The 19,115-nt window shown below is 31.3% G+C and overlaps 1 protein-coding gene across 1 annotated transcript; it reads left to right on the forward strand.

Annotated features, from left to right (window-relative positions):
- Positions 1-1,080: 1,080 nt before the first annotated feature.
- Positions 1,081-18,601, forward strand: LOC148308436 (arylsulfatase B). The gene is made up of 12 exons (XM_088261762.1): positions 1,081-1,196; positions 9,152-9,297; positions 9,381-9,540; positions 9,686-9,845; positions 11,648-11,742; positions 11,885-12,106; positions 13,332-13,489; positions 14,194-14,342; positions 15,905-16,050; positions 16,605-16,755; positions 17,423-17,548; positions 18,019-18,601. The coding sequence occupies exons 2-12, from the start codon at positions 9,157-9,159 to the stop codon at positions 18,182-18,184; spliced, it is 1,674 nt and encodes a 557-aa protein (XP_088117888.1). The 5' UTR covers positions 1,081-1,196; positions 9,152-9,156; the 3' UTR covers positions 18,185-18,601.
- The last annotated feature ends 514 nt before the right edge of the window (positions 18,602-19,115 follow it).

The following is a 19,115-nucleotide window of genomic DNA, read 5'->3' on the forward strand; positions in this document are numbered from 1 at the left end:
TGAACTAGCAATGGCGAACCTTTAAGCAACTAACAAATATTATATATATTTTAAATACACATTCTTTAAATAAGCAAGTAGTTCGTTCACTCTTGTAGAAAAGTTAAAAAACATATCTCATCCGCTTTTATCTGGGCCCGATAATAATATGCTAGTAAGTAATAAACAATGTGTGTTGCTGCGTACGTGACACGCATGAATTTCGTACGTGAAATTTGTACAATACTCGTACATTTTCAATGGGGTGTTATCACGTTTGAAAAATACATGTTTTAGCAAATAATTTAGTAATTAAAAATCACAAAACAATCTAAATCTACAAGATATGAGAGGGAGATACGGAAATACTCTAACGTCATTACGAGCCGACGTATCTTCAAATCACTTCGCGCAACAAACTACCTTACGAAGGTTACGTATCTACGTTCTGAATACCTGGGAACGCAGTAATCGGATCGGGAACTAACAGGAACGAAATTTATTTCCACTAGTTTTAAAAATCGTGTTTACACGTAATAATGTAATATGTCACCGACTTGTTAAGGGGATATTCGCTAACACAGAATTCATTCCACCGGAGAGGTCACATGGACGTTCATGCCCGATTTTTCAAAAGAATATATCAGATTTTTTTTTACTTTATTTTTTAAATATTAATGTACATAGAAAAATATTTTTATTTATTTTTAACTCCTTACCTTAAAATAACTCTTTTCTTTTCAAAACCATTATTTCGGAGAAAAACTTACTTTTTTCAATGCAAAAACGGTGTTTTAAGAAAAAAATCAATTACCTGGATTTACAGAAAATTATGTTGCGACTTAACGAATACTGGGCCTTAAAATGCTGTTTCTCCGATGAATGAAATGATTGATTTTATAAAAAATAAGCCCAAATAATGAAAAGAAAAATTGTATGAAGAGTGTATTGAATTCGATATTCCTCTCGAGTGAAAATACACAATGCCCTTTTGTACCTTGACGGAATGAACTCTAATTAAAATTTGAATGGAGTCATTACATTACATGCGGCGCAAAAGCGACAAGATTCCGGAATCAGTTTCGTTATTCAGTTCAGTTCAGTACAATACAGTATTTAGTAGTGAACAGTTGTGCATGTGTGTGATACTCTCGTCCAGTAATCAATATTTTTGTTTACTTTTATGATATAAGTAATCAAGATCACACATTTTTGAAGTAAGTTGCTCTTGTGTTTCACGAAAATTGCAAAACTTCCATTAAAAAAAAAATGCTTTGATTGTTTTAATAAATTTGTGTGTAATGATCATCATAAGGGTTTCAAAAGCTCTTGTTGAGTGTTATTATAATATTGCCGATATAATATACAAATTCTCAGAAATTCGTGTCAGTAATACACGTTTCTCAAAAACATTTCCAAACCATTATTATGTATTTTACCATCAAACCTTGATATCTTTTCAAAAGGTTTATTAAAATCATAGATATATTTACAATAATTTAATTTCAACATTATTATTCAGTACATATCTTTATCTTCACCTTATTTTTGTAAGTGCATTAGCATAATTTTGCAGTAGATCTAAATGATTGATTTTTTAATCACACATTCGAAAATCTAGTAACCTGTATGGATCTGTTAATTAAATTAAGAGGCCATTAAATTTGTTCATGTGAAATAGAAGAGAAATAGTAGGTAATATTCACTAAGTCTTCTTCATCTTTTCCTCTTGGAAAGGGAAAAGCAGCGATGATTAGAGTACTTGGGGTTGTATACCCGTACTATTTTGAAAGATTTTTTAAGATGCACGAACTAGTGCTAATGTATACGAGTCCCTCAAGGTGTGTATAGGTGCCTATAGTACTTATAGGTATAGTATAGTAGATTTATATATGAAATAAATACAAACACACATATATGTATTTTTGTGGTATAAACATACAGACCTGCTGCATATAAATACCTGAACAGTGTTCGAAGATAGGAGGCTATTATGACAGCCGTAGTTGATAAAAAATTTACGTAATATTCCAACAACAAAAAAATATTTTATATTTTTTGACCTTTCATATACATATCGTAGTCATACAGGAGAAAGTGACCAAGTGCATTGTTTTACAAAAACGTGATCATTGACTATTTGATATCTTACTAGCTTAATATTGCCCTGAAAAAATCCCAAATGATTTTAAACTTGGAATTATAATATATTGACTTGGTAAAAAATACTAACTGCATTGATGTTTATTTTCTTGCCAAACAAAAGTGACTTAAATGGCCCTCCTGAACATTTTACGTTTTGGTAGTTAGTCACTTTCTCCTGTACGACTACGATATACCTTATTCGGCATCCCAGCGAACATATTTTTCCTTTATTGTTTTTTTTTCAAAAATTAATATATGCTTATTATTACATTTAAACCATTTTACTTTGAGGCTAGTTATTTTTCATTTTTTACTAAAAAATTATAGTAATGTAAGTATATATAACCACTCACCGTTGTTATTTGTTAAACATATCATTTACAAAAATGATTCTACTCCATTTACTATTTTAATTTTAATTTTTGGTCATTGTGGTATATAAAAATTGTGTAAATACTTTTTTTACAGAGATAATCAATAAATTCTGCAGTATATCCATTATTTATCGCAATTCACTTTATTGTATTGAGTTCTACGTATGTCAAGTTTGGATAAAGGGATATTTACAAAGCGAGTGGTTATATACTATAACATTGCCAAATAATTGTATTAAAAAGTAACATTTTTATTATTGTCATATATGGTACAAACATGATGAAAGAATACAAACGTCTGAAATTCTGAGTGATTGAGTCGATTACGTATATTGGTAGATACATATTTTTTTCCTCAAGGTTGCATAAAAAATGAATATCTAATTGCAAAAGAAACACTTCCGATTTAGAACGACAAAAGAAAGCGAATTGGCTACTGTAGTGACGTATACAAATTTAGTAACCGACTTTATCTACAGATTTCACTTTTAATGCTAACAAATTGCATAAATCAGAAATGTGTAGGTTTAGTAAGAAAAAAATATGAAATACAATATTGTGTGCCTTTACGTGGGCAGAAGACATATGTAGGTACTTGTTCTGGAGACCTAGGTATATATAATGAATTCAAAAAAGGTTTTTTTTATAATTATTTAGGTACTTACTTTGTTATAATTTTTTATCCTTGAAGAAGTAAGATGTGGTTACAATATTGAATTATTTTAATACATTTTAAAAATATCTAGGGTCTCCAGCACGCCTCCATTGTTAAAATTCTTCATGTAATATTTTTCTTCAAAAACCTCTATAAAAAATAACTCTGCTATTTTATAATATAATAACCCTAGAAATACCAAATTTCAGTCATAATATTTAAACTGATATATACCTGTTTGGTATATAGGTAGGTATTAACATATTTAACAATGATATACTTTTTTATTCTAATATATTTTTGAGTTACAATGTATACGCTCCACAATGTTGATTCGCAAAAAAGTTGATTTAAAAACAATGGGAAATATGTACCTTTAACATAAGGTAATTTTTAAATTCTCGTTTGTCCACATTCAGCATCATCCTCACAATTTACTACTTCAGCATCAACTACCTTACAATTATATAATTACAAATAACCTATCTTCATAATTACCAACTGAAGTAACATAAAAAGTATTAAAATGTTTGCTTGTATGTCTTGACATTGCGACGTAGCCATTCGCCGTTTACTTGCGGGGATGTAAAGAAATATTTCGAATGTTTAATCCTAAGGTAAATAATTAAATCTTGCTGGAAAAAGTACAGTTCCACATTCTACAATTTTGTAACGAGCTATCGTTGCCGGATATTGCGCAACGAAACCCTTTGAGTCTATCAGATTGCAAATATTTCTTCAAATAATCGCTGAAATCACGATTCGCCACCAAAAAACAACAATACAAAATAAACCAAGTTGTAGAATACCGTGGAACCTCTTATAACGAGCATAGTTTGTTCCAGAATCTTACTCGCTAAGCGAAACATTTTTTGTATTGACTGGCGCGAAAGTCCTGACCCACAAGTGAACGTCGTGAATAAGGACTTATCCTTTCTCTGTAACTCACTATCCGAATAACTAAAAAAAGAATAACCATAGGTACAGAATATCTACCCAATTCGCAAGTTATTTGTAACATATTGCATCTGATTTAAATCAATGAAAAAATGAAATCAACATTGACCGATTTTGAGTAACATTTACGTAATGTATATCTAGCTAGAATCCAGTAAGATTCGTAGCAACACGGTTACGAATATGTATTTTGTATCACTAAATTAATAATAATAATCGTTTAAACGCACGCTTACATTTAAAAAAATATTTTCATCACCGTTGTTGATTTAACATGAGCCATATAATAAAGGATCAAAATTAATAATTGGACGTTTAGTCGATGCACCATGGGCACACTAATGAAAATGTTTTAAATATTATTGTATAAAAACATCGTTAATTAGATTAAATAATTGCTTAATCGCAGTTCGGTAAACGACTGCCGCAGAGATTGCGGTTGCATAATACCTAATAGCCTAAACACTGCAAAAGCAAAAATTGATAACTTTGCTCCAATAATAAGTGCTAGAGATGAAATAATCTAGCGCAGTGCCGATGTGAGAAATGAAAATAACATCCCTACAGTGATGTTTTTAGTATCTATCTAAAGCAGTGGCTCCTAAACTCTTTTGGCCTACGGACCCCTTTTCAAAGTCAAAACTTACCTTCGGACCCTGGGTAAAAACTACATAAATGCATAATAGAAAAATTACAAATTTAAGTTTAATGTCTTGAATGGTGGGTAAATGGTGACGTAAAAATAAGATATAAATGAAACATTTTATTGAAAAAGTATTTTCTACTTGTTCAGATAAAAAATGTTTTGAAGAGTGAGGAAGATGGCATTTTAAGAAATTTATTTTAAAATTAGCCAATAATTTATTCATTTTAAATGAATGTATTACTTAGTAAATACCACTTTTTCGAAACATGTGTCACAGTAGATTTTTAGAAAAAGTGGTATTTACCAAGTACTACATTAATCCAAAATGGATAGATTTTACCACAAAGTGACTGCCGAATCAATTAATGAAATAATTTATTCGTTGTTATTTATTCTTTAACTCCCATATTAATAAAAAATCGTCATAATTTTTTAAAATTTTATATTTAACCTTGCAAGGACCACCTGGGGGCCGTAAGGACCACTTTGGGAACCACTGATCTAAAGCAATAGTACAATACGCAATAGAATACGCATTATTTTATTTTGTTTATATCTTTTTAATGACTACATATCCAAGACGTTTTTTTTTCTGGTTGACATAAAATATTACGAATTTACGTAGATAAGTGCCCTTTTCGCATATGGAATATGATAATTCCACTATGCGTAATTTCAGTTATGTTAATTTCGATAAGTTTGCCAAAAAAGTCGCACATTCAGTGCATTGAATTCGTAAATGCCTAACGCATAACTTACAGGTTATTGCCTGCAAATCGATGAACTCTCCTGTTTTGTATTTATACTGCTGCATACCGAGATGGAAGGCGATAAAATATTATGGTTATATTAACGATTAGTTCTGTAAATAAAGTACAATGCTTTTCACGTGCAGTTAATTTCAAGACTAGCGAGCAATACATTATTCATAAGTATACGAGTATTATACAAACTGTAATTTATGTATTAAAAAATGGCCTTTGGCTTCTTGGGGCCGTCAGTATCGCCTACTAAATGTCAAAGTTTTGTCCAACAATTTCATATCGAGAAAAGAAATAACTCAGAGGATAGAAAAAAAAATATTAAGGGAAAGAGGGAAAGTATAAGGTATTTTTTAGCATGTACAAAAATTTAGGCCGGGGAGATTTGGCTTAGATTTTTTGTTACCTTTAATATTTTTGATTTTTTTATTCAATATTTACTTTATATATTTACAAAAAAACATTTGCTACTTTAAACATATCTTAATATAAGGTACGCTGTTCCTCTCCAATAAAGAGACTAAGCTCTTGTGCTTGGAGAGACACTTAGACTCATTGTTTATTGTTTATATTTGTGAATGATTTAATAGTTTTTTAATTGTATCACTTATTTCGCGTGTGATTTTTTTTATTTACATGTATAAAAGGTATTTCATTTATTTTTATGGGATTTTAATACCTTTTTTATATCTGTAGGAAGTTTATTGAAATATTTGGTTCATATTCTTCGTTTAACTCGTATCTACACCCATTGGTATTCAACACTCTATCGAATCAATAATAGATATTTTATAAATAGCCATTTATATACATACATGTTTGAAGTAAATTTAATAAATTTGATTTTGCCAAATTACGGTGAAACGGGTTTAACATATTTATAAACAGGGCTTTTTTTCGATGTAACGCGGTGGAACGGCTTTCTGGCACCTTTTTTCACTGATATATATGTATACATATTTTTTTAATTTTCAAAATAAATAAGAAGAAACAATGTTTGTGCTTACGTAATTACAATCCATATTGATATAATTCGCCAAAATGATAAAGTATGGTATTTTTATGAATATTTAAAGGATATTTGAATATGTGTATTTTTTTAGTAAAAAGCTTGACATGAAGTGAGTTCCGGGAACTTTTTTGTTTAAAAAAAGCTCTCTTTATACGTGTGTAATTTTAAAACAATATACCAGCATTACAAAAATATTATGAAAGAAATCATTGTGATAAAAGAAAAGATTTGATATGCACCTTCGTACAGATGTTTAAAATTTTATTTTTAGCGCAGTCCGATATACACCATCGAATTAACCATTGTATGTAAAACATAATATGTATGACGTATAGATATGTACAATGTACCTTATGTATGTATATATATATGTACGATGTGTGAAATAAATAATACAGTTATCAAGCTCATTATTATGTTAATTTATTGAAAACCGGCAGGTTTTTCAGACTCATCATCACGTCGGGCTTTCGATTGTTACAATTCGGAGTTTGGGGGCAATACCTGCTGCGGGAGATAACAAAAAAATATATCCGGTTAAAGTACCTGCATGCAGAGTGATACCTAATAATTATTAGTGTACAATGTAGTCACACGTTACGAGTATTGTATTGTCAAACAGTTTTGAGAATATAATGCCGAACACAGTGCTGTAGCGACAATTTAGCGTGCCCTAGGCCGCGGCTGGCGCTGAGCGAAACTAGCAACAAAGTTATTTACAGAGTTGCTGGAAGCACTATTGGTGAGACGAAATACAACGTGACTCTCCATATAATCTCTTCTTCTTCTTCTGTTAGATGTAGGATTCCCAGCTGTCGATCCATCTCTTTGGTGCTCTGTCTGGGAATCGTCTATCATGGGGTTAGTCGTACAGTGTAATATGAGGGAGTCTGGATGGTTCCATTCTCCATATTTCCCTTAGTCTGTTGTTCCTTATTCCATGTAGTCAATGGAATAAATTACTCATACTCTGATAGTTATAAGGACTAATTTAGGACTGATTTTACAAACGAATACAAGAAACTCACTTTCGCAAATTGAATTCGTCTTTACAGGATGATTTTTTTAAAAGCACTTCATATTTATCAGTTACCAACTCTGAATTGTTTTGTTAGCAATTACATGAAAAAATCATCAATTTTACGATCAAGTTCCAACATACGTTAGTATTTTTTTATAACTTTCAAAACAAAACCAAATGTAAAACTAATACCTTTAAAAAGTGATCAATGTTACAGTTGTCGTAATAAAACCATTTTTTCTTCATCAAGTTATACTTTTACCTACTTTATACTATAAACTATATACAATAGCATGCACTGGTATGTAGCTACTAAGCGAGGGTAAATAAATAAATAAATTACAGTGTAATTGGTAACCATATAGGTGTAATTACATCATTATTAAATAAACCTTATTTTTAAACACATTATTATAAAACCTTGTTATAGTGCATTAGAAAAACTGGATAAATTTCAGTTGTCTATGTTCCCATTCAACGTTTTTCTTACATCTTCAGACACTTGTGCAATAATACAAGTCAGTATTATTTTATCTAGATCTAGGCTCGCCAGACGTCCCGGTTTGACCGGGACGGTCCAGGTTTTCAGACAAAATCCCGATGTCCTGGCTGGTTTACTTCACGTCCCAGTCAAAATTAAATTTGACTATAGATGACCAAAAGGTCTAAAAATAATTAACTATGAAGGATTATTTAGGATAATTACTTTGTCAGTTATTTCACTGTACTGTACGCTGGGTGCATTCAGGTGTCCCGGCTGAATATTTCAGAAATCTGGCAAGCCTATCAATAATACGAGTCAGTATCATTATAATTATAACCTATAACCATGTAGAATAACATCGAAAAAGATAACTGTCAATTTATCACGTATTTATTACTTTGTGTAAATATTATGATATAGTATATTATCACGATAAGCAGGTAGATAATTTTCCAAAATACAAATATTATAAACAATTGGGTGATAAATAAGGTGATATTTATCTGTGTGTATTCAAAATGCAATACTAGGTTAGTTGTCACTCGTTAACAAACAGTTGCGGTATGTCTTTAGATTAAATATTGTTTTTATCTTCAAATTCTAGACATCTTACATCCTGCTAAAATTTTGTTTACATTAATAGAGTCTGCGCATTCGTCGAGATCGATGTAACATGAAATTCGAGGAGTTGTGATTTTTAACGCATCGCTTAGTTTTTGTATTACTTTTTACGACTTAATATAACTAGGATTAACCGTATAATATAATATTAATGTTTGTGGATATTTTTGTATTCTCAGTCAGTGTTAAAACGAAAATTAAAACTGTTAACCGAACGCCATTTTTCGATGGTATTGTATTAAGTGTATTTGAAATAGTCATTCATTGAAACAATAATTTGAAAAATTCATAAAAATGCATGATTTTTTTAAGTGATAAAATATTCGGAAAATATGAGAAATTAAATATTGAATATGAAAATTTGACGTTAGTATTACAAACAACATGTTTCCGGTCAAATATATAATTATTTTCAAAAATCTTGGCAGCAATAATAGATTTATATTAATTTTATTTATGATTTGAATGTTGATGTTTTTCCTCTTATTTGTTTCAGATGAAATGTTGTTTATATCAGAAAAGTATTCTGCCCACTTCCGCAAAAATATTATTACCTCCATTTATTTGATTATTTTGACAGCGGCTGTCAAATGTCAAGCGAGCGAGAGACCCAACATTGTGTTTATATTAGCGGATGACTTGGTAAGAGTAAAGACGAGCTATTTATACTTTGATTTTTAATTATCAATTAGTCAAACAAACTTAAAGCTTACGTTTAATTATAGGGTTGGAATGACGTCGGCTTTCATGGATCGAATCAGATTCCGACTCCGAATATTGACGCATTGGCTTACTCCGGATTAATTCTCAATAATTATTATGTGAATCCAATATGTACACCGTCAAGATCTGCGCTGATGACAGGAAAATATCCGATACATACAGGTAAATACTACATACAAAATTATATATTTTTCTTATACTTTATTTTCTATGTTTCTTCAGGGTATTATTTTTGCCAATACAAAATACTGAAAATTAGGAGCCTTTTACTATTTTAGTCAGTTCTCAGTCAGTACTTATATTTCAGGAATGCAACACACAGTTCTGTATGCAGCCGAGCCCAGAGGATTACCGCTGAAGGAAAAAATATTTCCCGAGTATCTAAAAGATCTAGGCTACACAAACCATATAGTAGGGAAATGGCATCTTGGCCATTATAAATCTGAATACTCTCCACTTCACCGAGGGTAAGGAATTAATTTAGTTTTATAAGCCAATTTAGTATAGTACTTACATGTTATAAAACTATCAAATTAGTTGTATTTAAATATATCAATTCGGCAAGTGTAAATATTAGAGAGAAATTGCTCACTTTATACTTAAATGTAGCAGGGTGTCATTAGCAAGATAAATTATGCTTTTACTAAATCTTAAAGTCTTGTCTTTTCTAGAAATTATCTTTGAGATTCACATGACCACTTTTGAGTTTATTAATGTAAGCACAACTAGTTTTGAGAACTACAGGTGTTCTCATTAACAGGTGAAAATACAAACTATGATGAAAACATTGGTAGTTCTTGAAAGTGGTGAAAAATAAGCTTAAAAAGTCCTATTTTCATATTTAAATTATCATATTATTCCACAAAGTTAATGCCAAATCAATAAATCAATGTTTTTACATTTAAAAACAAAACTCTTTTCTCTGTTTTTGAGTTTGCAATGCAATAAACATACATACCTAAGTAGAATGTCGAAATTTAAATTTATTTATAAGTTTTTTTGCTTATCAAAATCGTGATAGCATTTAAAAAAAATCATATCCAATATATATACAAAACTAACTAACTAACCATCACGCCGCTTCCCCGCAGGGGTAGGCAGAGAGAATCGAACGCCACACCACTCTGTCTTTGCAAACATTCTTTGCCTCTTCTATATTCATGCATCTCCTCATACATATATACAATCTATACCCAAATAATTATAAAATGGGTGGATTAATTTAATTTATTTTTGTTTTCCTGAATAGAAGTCACTTTCTTATCCTGACTTTTGAAAGGATTTAATATAGTTAAAGGCTTTTGATAACAATCTCATTTCAAAGCAAAAGGGTTTGCTCGTTATCTTATGAACGATCTCGTACTTCTTTATATGTTCGCTTGGGGGGCTTGAGGTATTTAATCAATCTCTGCAATGTGAAATTATTTTCAATTAAAGGTCATGAATGTTGCGAATATCGCAGTAATTAGTTAATTAACAACAAATTTAATTACATTTTAATGGCAAACAAAAAGCGAATAGAAATTCGGTGTTCGTTTTAAACGTGGGAGGATCATTTATTAAAAGGTTTTTACTTAACCCGTAAGCTGCGGATCGCATCTATTGTCATTTTTTATAGAAGTACCGTTGACTGTGGATCGCATGCATAGTCGTTTTTCAACTTTACGTACTTATATCAACACCTATGGATAATTTTTTGCACTTAAATTTGGTTCGAGGCATGGATGAATTAGTTCTCTTTGATATATTGTCATAAAATATCAAAATTATTTTAATTTAGTGTCAACTTTATCGTGAATACTTCCGGTCGGCTCGTGCTCCGCAGATACGACAGCCGCGTCTTCTATACAGCCGCCATACTTTAGGCCGCGAGTCCGTAATGTTTTAATATTTTTGTGTAAATACACCATAAAAACATAATAAGTAAAGTGCATTGTATACTGTGAACATCTATGATGGATACCCGAAAGTTTCACTACAAAAAATATGCTTTTTTTGTCAAAAATATTGTAATGTAAAATAATCCAGCACGGGACGGAAAGTTTGACACTCGAAATCGAGCAGCTTAGAGGTTAAAGCTTCTTCTTGGTGTAGGCCTTGTGGTCTGTTTTTAAGAGGGATTAGCCTCTTGCGAGGTCGATTCCCATATAAACATATAAATTTATTACATATAAAGGTTAAATTACGTCATTGTGGGTTATCCGGAATTATGTTTTAAATAACTAACTACCTGCTTTGTCTGTTATTGATATTAACATATTTTTTACAGATTTGAATCCCACTTGGGATATTGGTCTGGTCACCAAGATTACTTTGACCATACTGCGGAGGAACGAGGTTCGTGGGGACTTGATATGCGGAGAGGTGAGATGGTTCACACCTGATTGTTCATTTGGCTTTATTTTTTGTTTATACAATACATAAAATACTAAAAACATATGCGAAGGCAGTTGAGTTATCTAATAAAAAACATTTTTTCTAAAATTCTGATTTTTTTCAAGATTAGATATGGATGTAGCGTGGGATCTCCACGGCCAATATTCTACTGATGTGTTCACGGATCGAGCGGTCAAGTTGATAAACACGCATAATACATCTAAGCCATTGTTCTTATATGTGGCTCACGCCGCAGTGCATTCAGGAAACCCGTATAACCCCCTCCCGGCTCCTGACAGTGCTGTAGAAAAATTCCCAGAGATCGCCAACTATCAACGTCGCAGATTTGCAGGTAGGCGCTTAAAAATCTTTCCATCACACGCAAAACACAATCTGGGTGTACTGTATCATCTATATCAGAGGTGTCAAACTCAAAAGCCACCAAGGGCTGCATAAGGTATTTTGGGTACGCCAGCGGGCTACATCGAAAAACTCGAAAATCTCATTTTTATTTTTATCCAACTTTAAGTGAATAAGCTATTATTAGTCAGCTATGACGGTTACATAAGGTACAGTAGATCCAACTTAATGATTTTGTAAAAGAATATCATATGTTCCTGTACAAAAAAAATATTTCAATGAAAAATTTGAATAAATGAAAAATATAACCGCGGGTACACGCGGGCCGCAAAAAAAATACTCGCCGTGATTTTGACATGCCTGGTCTATATAGCCTCAGGTATTTTTGGTCGACAACAACTATGGGTGAAAAGAGAAAAAAATAGACTGTGTGGGTCATCCTTTCACTATAAAATTTGTTCTGTGGATAATACCATCTTATTTAGTTAATATCATCTGTGTTCTATTCAGTAAAATTGCGATGCTAAACTTTTTTGCATGTGAATGTAAATCACTGCACGTTCATGGGCGTTTACATACCCAATAGTCAAAATTTTTAATTTTTTTCACAGCTTAATATGATTAATTTATTACAAACAAAATAAACACACATTCAAAAACATTGTCAGATTCCTAACTGCATGAGGTCATGTGCCATATTAAGTTAAGGCTATTTTTTTTTTTACTGTATTTATAATATCCGTCTCCTTAGTGTAGTGGCTAGTGCATATGACTACTGTGCTGGAGGTTCTGGATTTGATTCCCATGGAGGTCAAAATAAATATTATTGATTTTTCATTCTAATATTTATTTATTATCACTCTGGACTGGTATTCGAAGCGCAGGACTGATTAACTTACTTTACCTAACACACTTCGGTCAGGAAAGGTATTTGTACCTGTTTGGTCGATTGATGTTTTAAGCACCTTATTTTAAATAAAAAAAAGAAGGATTTATCCATTGTTTACATATAAATATATACATTATTATATACCAATCTTTGTTAAGATCATAACCATGTGTACATAATTATCAAATCCCATCTCCAGAGGTCCGCAGGTGTAAAAAATACCCATCTGAAATGTGTTCATAAGTGATCAAAATAACTCTATGTTGATACGATGATGTTGATACCTAAGCACCAGGAAGATTTATAATATATCTTTTATTTTTTGTAGCAATCATGTCAGTACTGGATGAATCTGTAGGGCGCATAGTGAGTGCCTTAAGTGCAGCAAATATGTTATCCAACAGTATAATTATATTTTCTACTGACAACGGTGGCCCAGCTGAAGGATTCAACATCAATGCGGCTTCTAACTGGCCACTTCGAGGGGTAATGTCAAAATCTTTATTTTACTCTCACACTTTAATCTGAAACTTCTTACTTATCAATCGTACTCGCATATAGGATTAAATTAGTCTTAGTCAAAAAAAATACAAGTTTTTTTTTAATGGATGGGTCCGAATGAAAACCACGAGTTTCTATGTGGCGAGAGCTTTCAATATCTTGGTCAAATTTATTCTTCTTCTTTTGTGGGTGCCATGTCAGGTCCCTCTGACGTCGACTGTCAATTGAGAATAATTGCCCTTGTCTTGGGCAGCTCTAAACAGCGCCTCTACGGTTCTGATCCCCGTCCAAAATTCCGCACATTATTATTTATTAGTATAATTTTATAATATAAAAATATCAGCAGTGTAATTAACAAGCATACAACTCGATTATTCGAGTCAGTTGCCTTATTTCATTGACGAAATTAAATGAAAATATTCATTCTTTTAACTAGAACCGTTGAATTATCAAATTAAATTGTGGCCCAGTCACCAAAATGGCATATTATGCATGGATGTAAATAAAATATCGAAAATCGTGTTAATGATTTAACCATAATAAGTGTTCTTAACTCTTAAATTATTCCTAAAGACTTGATAATTTAAAATATTATCTGTTTATTGATCTGTTAAGATTCTATAAATAATATATAATGATCTAGAAGTTTTAGCCTGTATTGTGTTAGATTAAATTCTAAAATTTTACAGGTAAAAAACACTCTCTGGGAAGGTGGAGTTCGTGGTGCGGCGTTAATCTGGAGTCCATTGATAAAGAAACGTCAGAGAGTGGCCGGACAAGTTATGCATATAACTGATTGGCTACCAACACTGTACACTGCTGCAGGAGGAGATTCAAGGTGGTTACTTGGTTTAAATCATTCAGGCTTCAATATAGGTTCTGGTCCATGAGATTCTAGCAATTAAGGCCTTACTTTATGAGATTCTCGGTCTTATTTTTTTATCTTTATTTCATCATACACATACACATAATTCCAAATTACAATCATGTGCCTTCACTGAGTTTTCTCGTGCTGAGGTCACATTTTGCATATTTATTTATAAAATATGAAAAAAAACTTGTTTCTATATTAGAATTTGCAGTCTTCTAAAATTGTTTCTAATTAGAATCTGCATATTGCAGTCAAATTCGACATAGTCAAATGATGCAATCGATTTCAGATCTACTCACTTCCATTATCCATTTATGAATAGCCCTTTTATATTTGGTTTCTATTTTATGGATAATGGAGCGGGTTGTACAACTTTATTGCATAATAATCAAAGTTCTTTTGACCAAAAGGGATATAAATTAGGTTTTGTTTGATAGGGATTTTTACAATACTCTTTTTGTGAGATAAACCATGGAGAAATGGTATGTAACTTGATGTTACAGACCCTTCTGGTTTGTTTGATTTTCTATTTCATCCACCCACTTATTTGTGACCTCTATAGCAGTCCATATTTTATCTTATTTTCACAATTATATCATAATAACTAGGTTAATGGCATTGCAAAGTGTAATCTATCAAATGGTATATAAAAATACATCAAATGGAATATTAAATTTATATGTGTCAAATAATGTATTATCCAATTATCTCATTTTATGATTCATTCTGAGAGATATGTACTGCAAACAGTTGTGACCTACTCATATATGCTTTTGATGGTTCAGACCGACAGGTCCTAACCCAGATTTTTTTACTTTATATTTTCACACATGCAATTCATGTCGTTTGTTATGTGGATAATATTCTGTAATTTTTAAATGGGAAGGTTTTCGAATAAGAGGTGCTAATCTACTAATTGGTTTTATATAAGCCATAATACCTACCTAGATGTAGACTTAATCAGATATTAAGGCTGAGATCTCCGGATCGTCTCAAGCGTTCAAATCAGAATGCGTTCAGCAGCGGTCAAGGCTGCACGTGTGTCCACGCCTGATTTATTTATATTGGATATTTTTTGTTTTTACAATATGCATAGAAAAAATATTTTTATATTTTGTTTTGACTTCTTACCTTTCAATAACTCCTCTTTTCAAAACCATATAATTATTTCGAAGAAAAACGTATTTTTTCAATGCAAAAACGGTGTTACAAGAAAAACACCAATTATGTAAAATGTTACCTGGATTTAGAGAAAATTAAGTTGTGACTTAACGAATACTGGGCCTTAACGGGTTGCAGTTGTTTTCAAAACCCAAACATTTGTAACACTCTAACGTAAGATGACAATTGGTTGATATTATGAAATTCTTATATAAAGATTGAGACACCCAAAATATTTGTTGTACTGGTTATTCTCTCTGATATTATTACCGGAGGTGGGATTGCATACGTTTAATTTGTTTCCCACTTGTCAATACCTGCTCGTATCGTCAACAATCTTCTCACTCTCAATTTTGATTTCTTTGTAGAGAAATAATAAAAGGGCTTGACGCCATCGACATGTGGAAGAGTTTGGTTGATGACCACATTTCGAATAGAACAGAGATTCTACATAACATCGATGACATTTGGGGGAGTGCATCACTCACTGTAGGTGATTGGAAAATTCACAAAGGTAATAAATTATTAAATATCACATATCACTCACTCCCTTCAACAACGTTATATATATTAAAAAAAAACTAGATTTTTCAGGAGATCGTTTTTAAAGTTTAAGAATATAATAAAATGTGCTAAAAATAAATATCAAGCCATTTATCTAACTTTCTACTGTGCAACAGATCTATTTAGGTAAAACCTTAATGTTTTTTCTCCATTTGAAAAATATTTAGTATTTTTAAAAAAAAAAATTAAACAATAACTTTTCTTCAAAATGCAAAACCAACACTTTCTGCCCTGTAGCAGGTAAATATTTAGTTAAAAATATGCCACTTTTGCTGGGATATAGTACATTTTCTGGGCATTCTGAAAACACGCACAACTGTAAATTGTCAATTTTTGATATATGACGTTGTTGAAAAGAGTGAGCGATATTTTACCACTTATAACAAATAAAATAATACCTTTGCCATTTCAAAAAATAGTAATAAAACATCTGCAATTGCTTTTGTTTTCTTCAAGTAATCGCTTTTATCAGAATTCTTTATTAAATTGAATGTTGTGTTCCAGGAACTAATTATGAAGGGCAATGGGACAATTGGTATGGCCCATCGGGAAGAGAAGGAAATTATAATTCAACCCTCGTGATGGAGTCCAAGGCAGGAGTGGCGGTTCGCAAAATCTTTCAAGATCTTAATTCAGATATAATAAATAAAATGAGGTACGTACAAATGTAAAACGCTGAGATATCATCTCGGTTCAGAGAATATCATTGACTAGACCTTCTGTCTATATGGTGCTCAGCACGAAATATAATTTCTCAAAATATGAAGCTATTACATGTCCAAAAATTAGAAAATGTGTAAAAAATCTGTTTAAAGTAAAAAACATTTATCTTATCTTAGTGCTTTGTGATAGGGGGTTGAAAATTTTACAGGCGAAAGTAAAAAAATTAAAACGTTACCAGAAAATAATACAGTAGTTCCTCCGTAATCGGAGATTATGATTTGTGGTTTTATATATATTTGTAGATGACATTATCGTTCAATAAAAACAATTTTATCTTAAATGATAAAATAAGGTTTTTAGTTTGTATATATGTATTGCTTTTTTATGTTTAAATATTTTCAAAATCCATCCATATGAAAATTACTAGAATTACCGGGTGATTTATTGACTAAAAGTCTCTACATTCGTGTTGACTGTTGTTCACAAACTGTATTTCAAATTTAATTATTTCTGTACCAAATGATTTTTAATAATAATGATTGTGAATAAAGCAGCCCTATATGTATTACTCGTAGCATATGAAGATGTGACTTTTTTAATTGCTTTTATTTATTTTTCCTATGATACATTGTTATAATGGAATTTATCAATTTTTTTAGGAATGAAGCAACAGTTAAATGTGATGATCAAGTGATTCCTATATTCTGCGACCCTCTGAGAGCTCCCTGTCTCTTCAACATCAAAGAAGATCCGTGTGAAAAGCGAAACTTAGCCAGCTTTTCTGAGTAAGATTGCTAATATATATTTTTAATGTAATTCAATAATCGATTGTAATGAATTAGTATGAAATAATATAAATTAATTTTTTCAAAATTGGTGAATGTTACACATGCATATATTGACCACTTAACCAAGCCTATGATGCTCATAAGCCCTGTAAATTCCCAGACTTCCATATTCTTCCTCCATCTATGTTGAGATGTAAAAAAAAGTAGCTTGCTTAACTTATTTTTATTTATAAACCATTTTAACCCTGAAATGAATACCGTTGCAATTCTGTAACAACAATTTTACATCAGTTGAAACATCCTTTAGTCGTCTGGAATTGTTATAATTCACACTGTCGCATATTCAACACACACCTATGTGTTAGAATTAAGTCAGCCTTTTATAACTAGATTACTTTCTTTCTTGAGATTTTTTTAAATTAAAAAAATTAAAAATCATAGAATTAAGGGTTAACATGTTTTTTTAGAAATTCCATTATATTGAGGGATCTTCTACGCATCCTGGAGCAGTACAATTCCACCGCCGTCCCTCCGGGAAACATGCCTCTGGATCCCCGTGGAGACCCTCGCTTCTGGGATTACACCTGGACTAATTTCGGAGACTACTCCGTCATCGGGAGTTCTGGCAGCTAGCAGTCAACCTTGCTGCTATTCATTTCTGCAGCATTTATTTCGTCCATCAATGCGTTTACATACTTCGTAATTTAAAGACATACATTTGTATACGTACAAAGACTCTTAGAGATTTTTATATTTTTATAAAAGAAGCATGAAACTCTATTCATTATTTTTATTCATACAAAATCAAAACTTGAATATTAATCCTGCTAATTAAAAAAAAAAATCTGTCATAGTTTACAAGCAAGGTGGAAAAGCTGTCACAGAAATAAATAAATTCAGTAGAATCACAATCGCATTTTGACTATTTGTAATATTAAGAGAATATGAAATTAATGCCAATAAAATAAATAAATGACTTATTTTTTAATTCATCAACTTTTGCAATCTTAATACATATTCATTTTAATATTAAAATGCCACAAAAATAAATTATAATTAGAAATTATACAAAAAAGAATCTTTTTGACTTTTTTGTAATATGATTTGTTTTAAAGAAAAAAAGGAAATGAATACTTTAAATAACTAACTTACCATAATTACATCTTCTAGCGGAGGTAGGCTGAAAATATTAAACACCAAACCACTGTCTTTGCATACATTCTTCATTCATGTATCTCCTCATACATACCCGCCGATTATTCTGACTCCTGACTTGACCACTTGCAAGTATTTGAAATACTTGATCATGCCAAGTTTCCTTAATCTTTTCCTCTGCTTCTATTTTCAACAACATTCGCCTCATATTTTTGTTTTACCTTTCATTCCTCACATATTCAAACCATCTCAACACTCCTATATATTATTAATAATCTTATTTTTTCATTTCCTTGCATTATTTCCTTATTTGAACCTCTATCATACATCATTTACTGCTCATTGACTTGAATGATCGCATTTCAACTGTATTCTATCTACTTTCATCCTTCTTTAGACAACTCTGCTT

This window comes from Brachycentrus maculatus, unplaced genomic scaffold, assembly GCF_059751285.1.
Source record: "Brachycentrus maculatus isolate JH-2025_06_01 unplaced genomic scaffold, ASM5975128v1 h1tg000166l, whole genome shotgun sequence".
Classification (NCBI taxonomy): Eukaryota; Metazoa; Arthropoda; class Insecta; order Trichoptera; family Brachycentridae; genus Brachycentrus; species Brachycentrus maculatus.

Bases quoted from the DNA above. Each gene is read 5' to 3' on its own strand.
- LOC148308436 (XM_088261762.1), top strand. From the start codon at position 9,157: ATGTTGTTTATATCAGAAAAGTATTCTGCCCACTTCCGCAAAAATATT. The intron at 9,846-11,647 runs GTAAGGAATTAA...TATTTTTTACAG, and splicing joins TACTCTCCACTTCACCGAGG to ATTTGAATCCCACTTGGGAT. The intron at 12,107-13,331 runs GTAGGCGCTTAA...TATTTTTTGTAG, and splicing joins TCAACGTCGCAGATTTGCAG to CAATCATGTCAGTACTGGAT.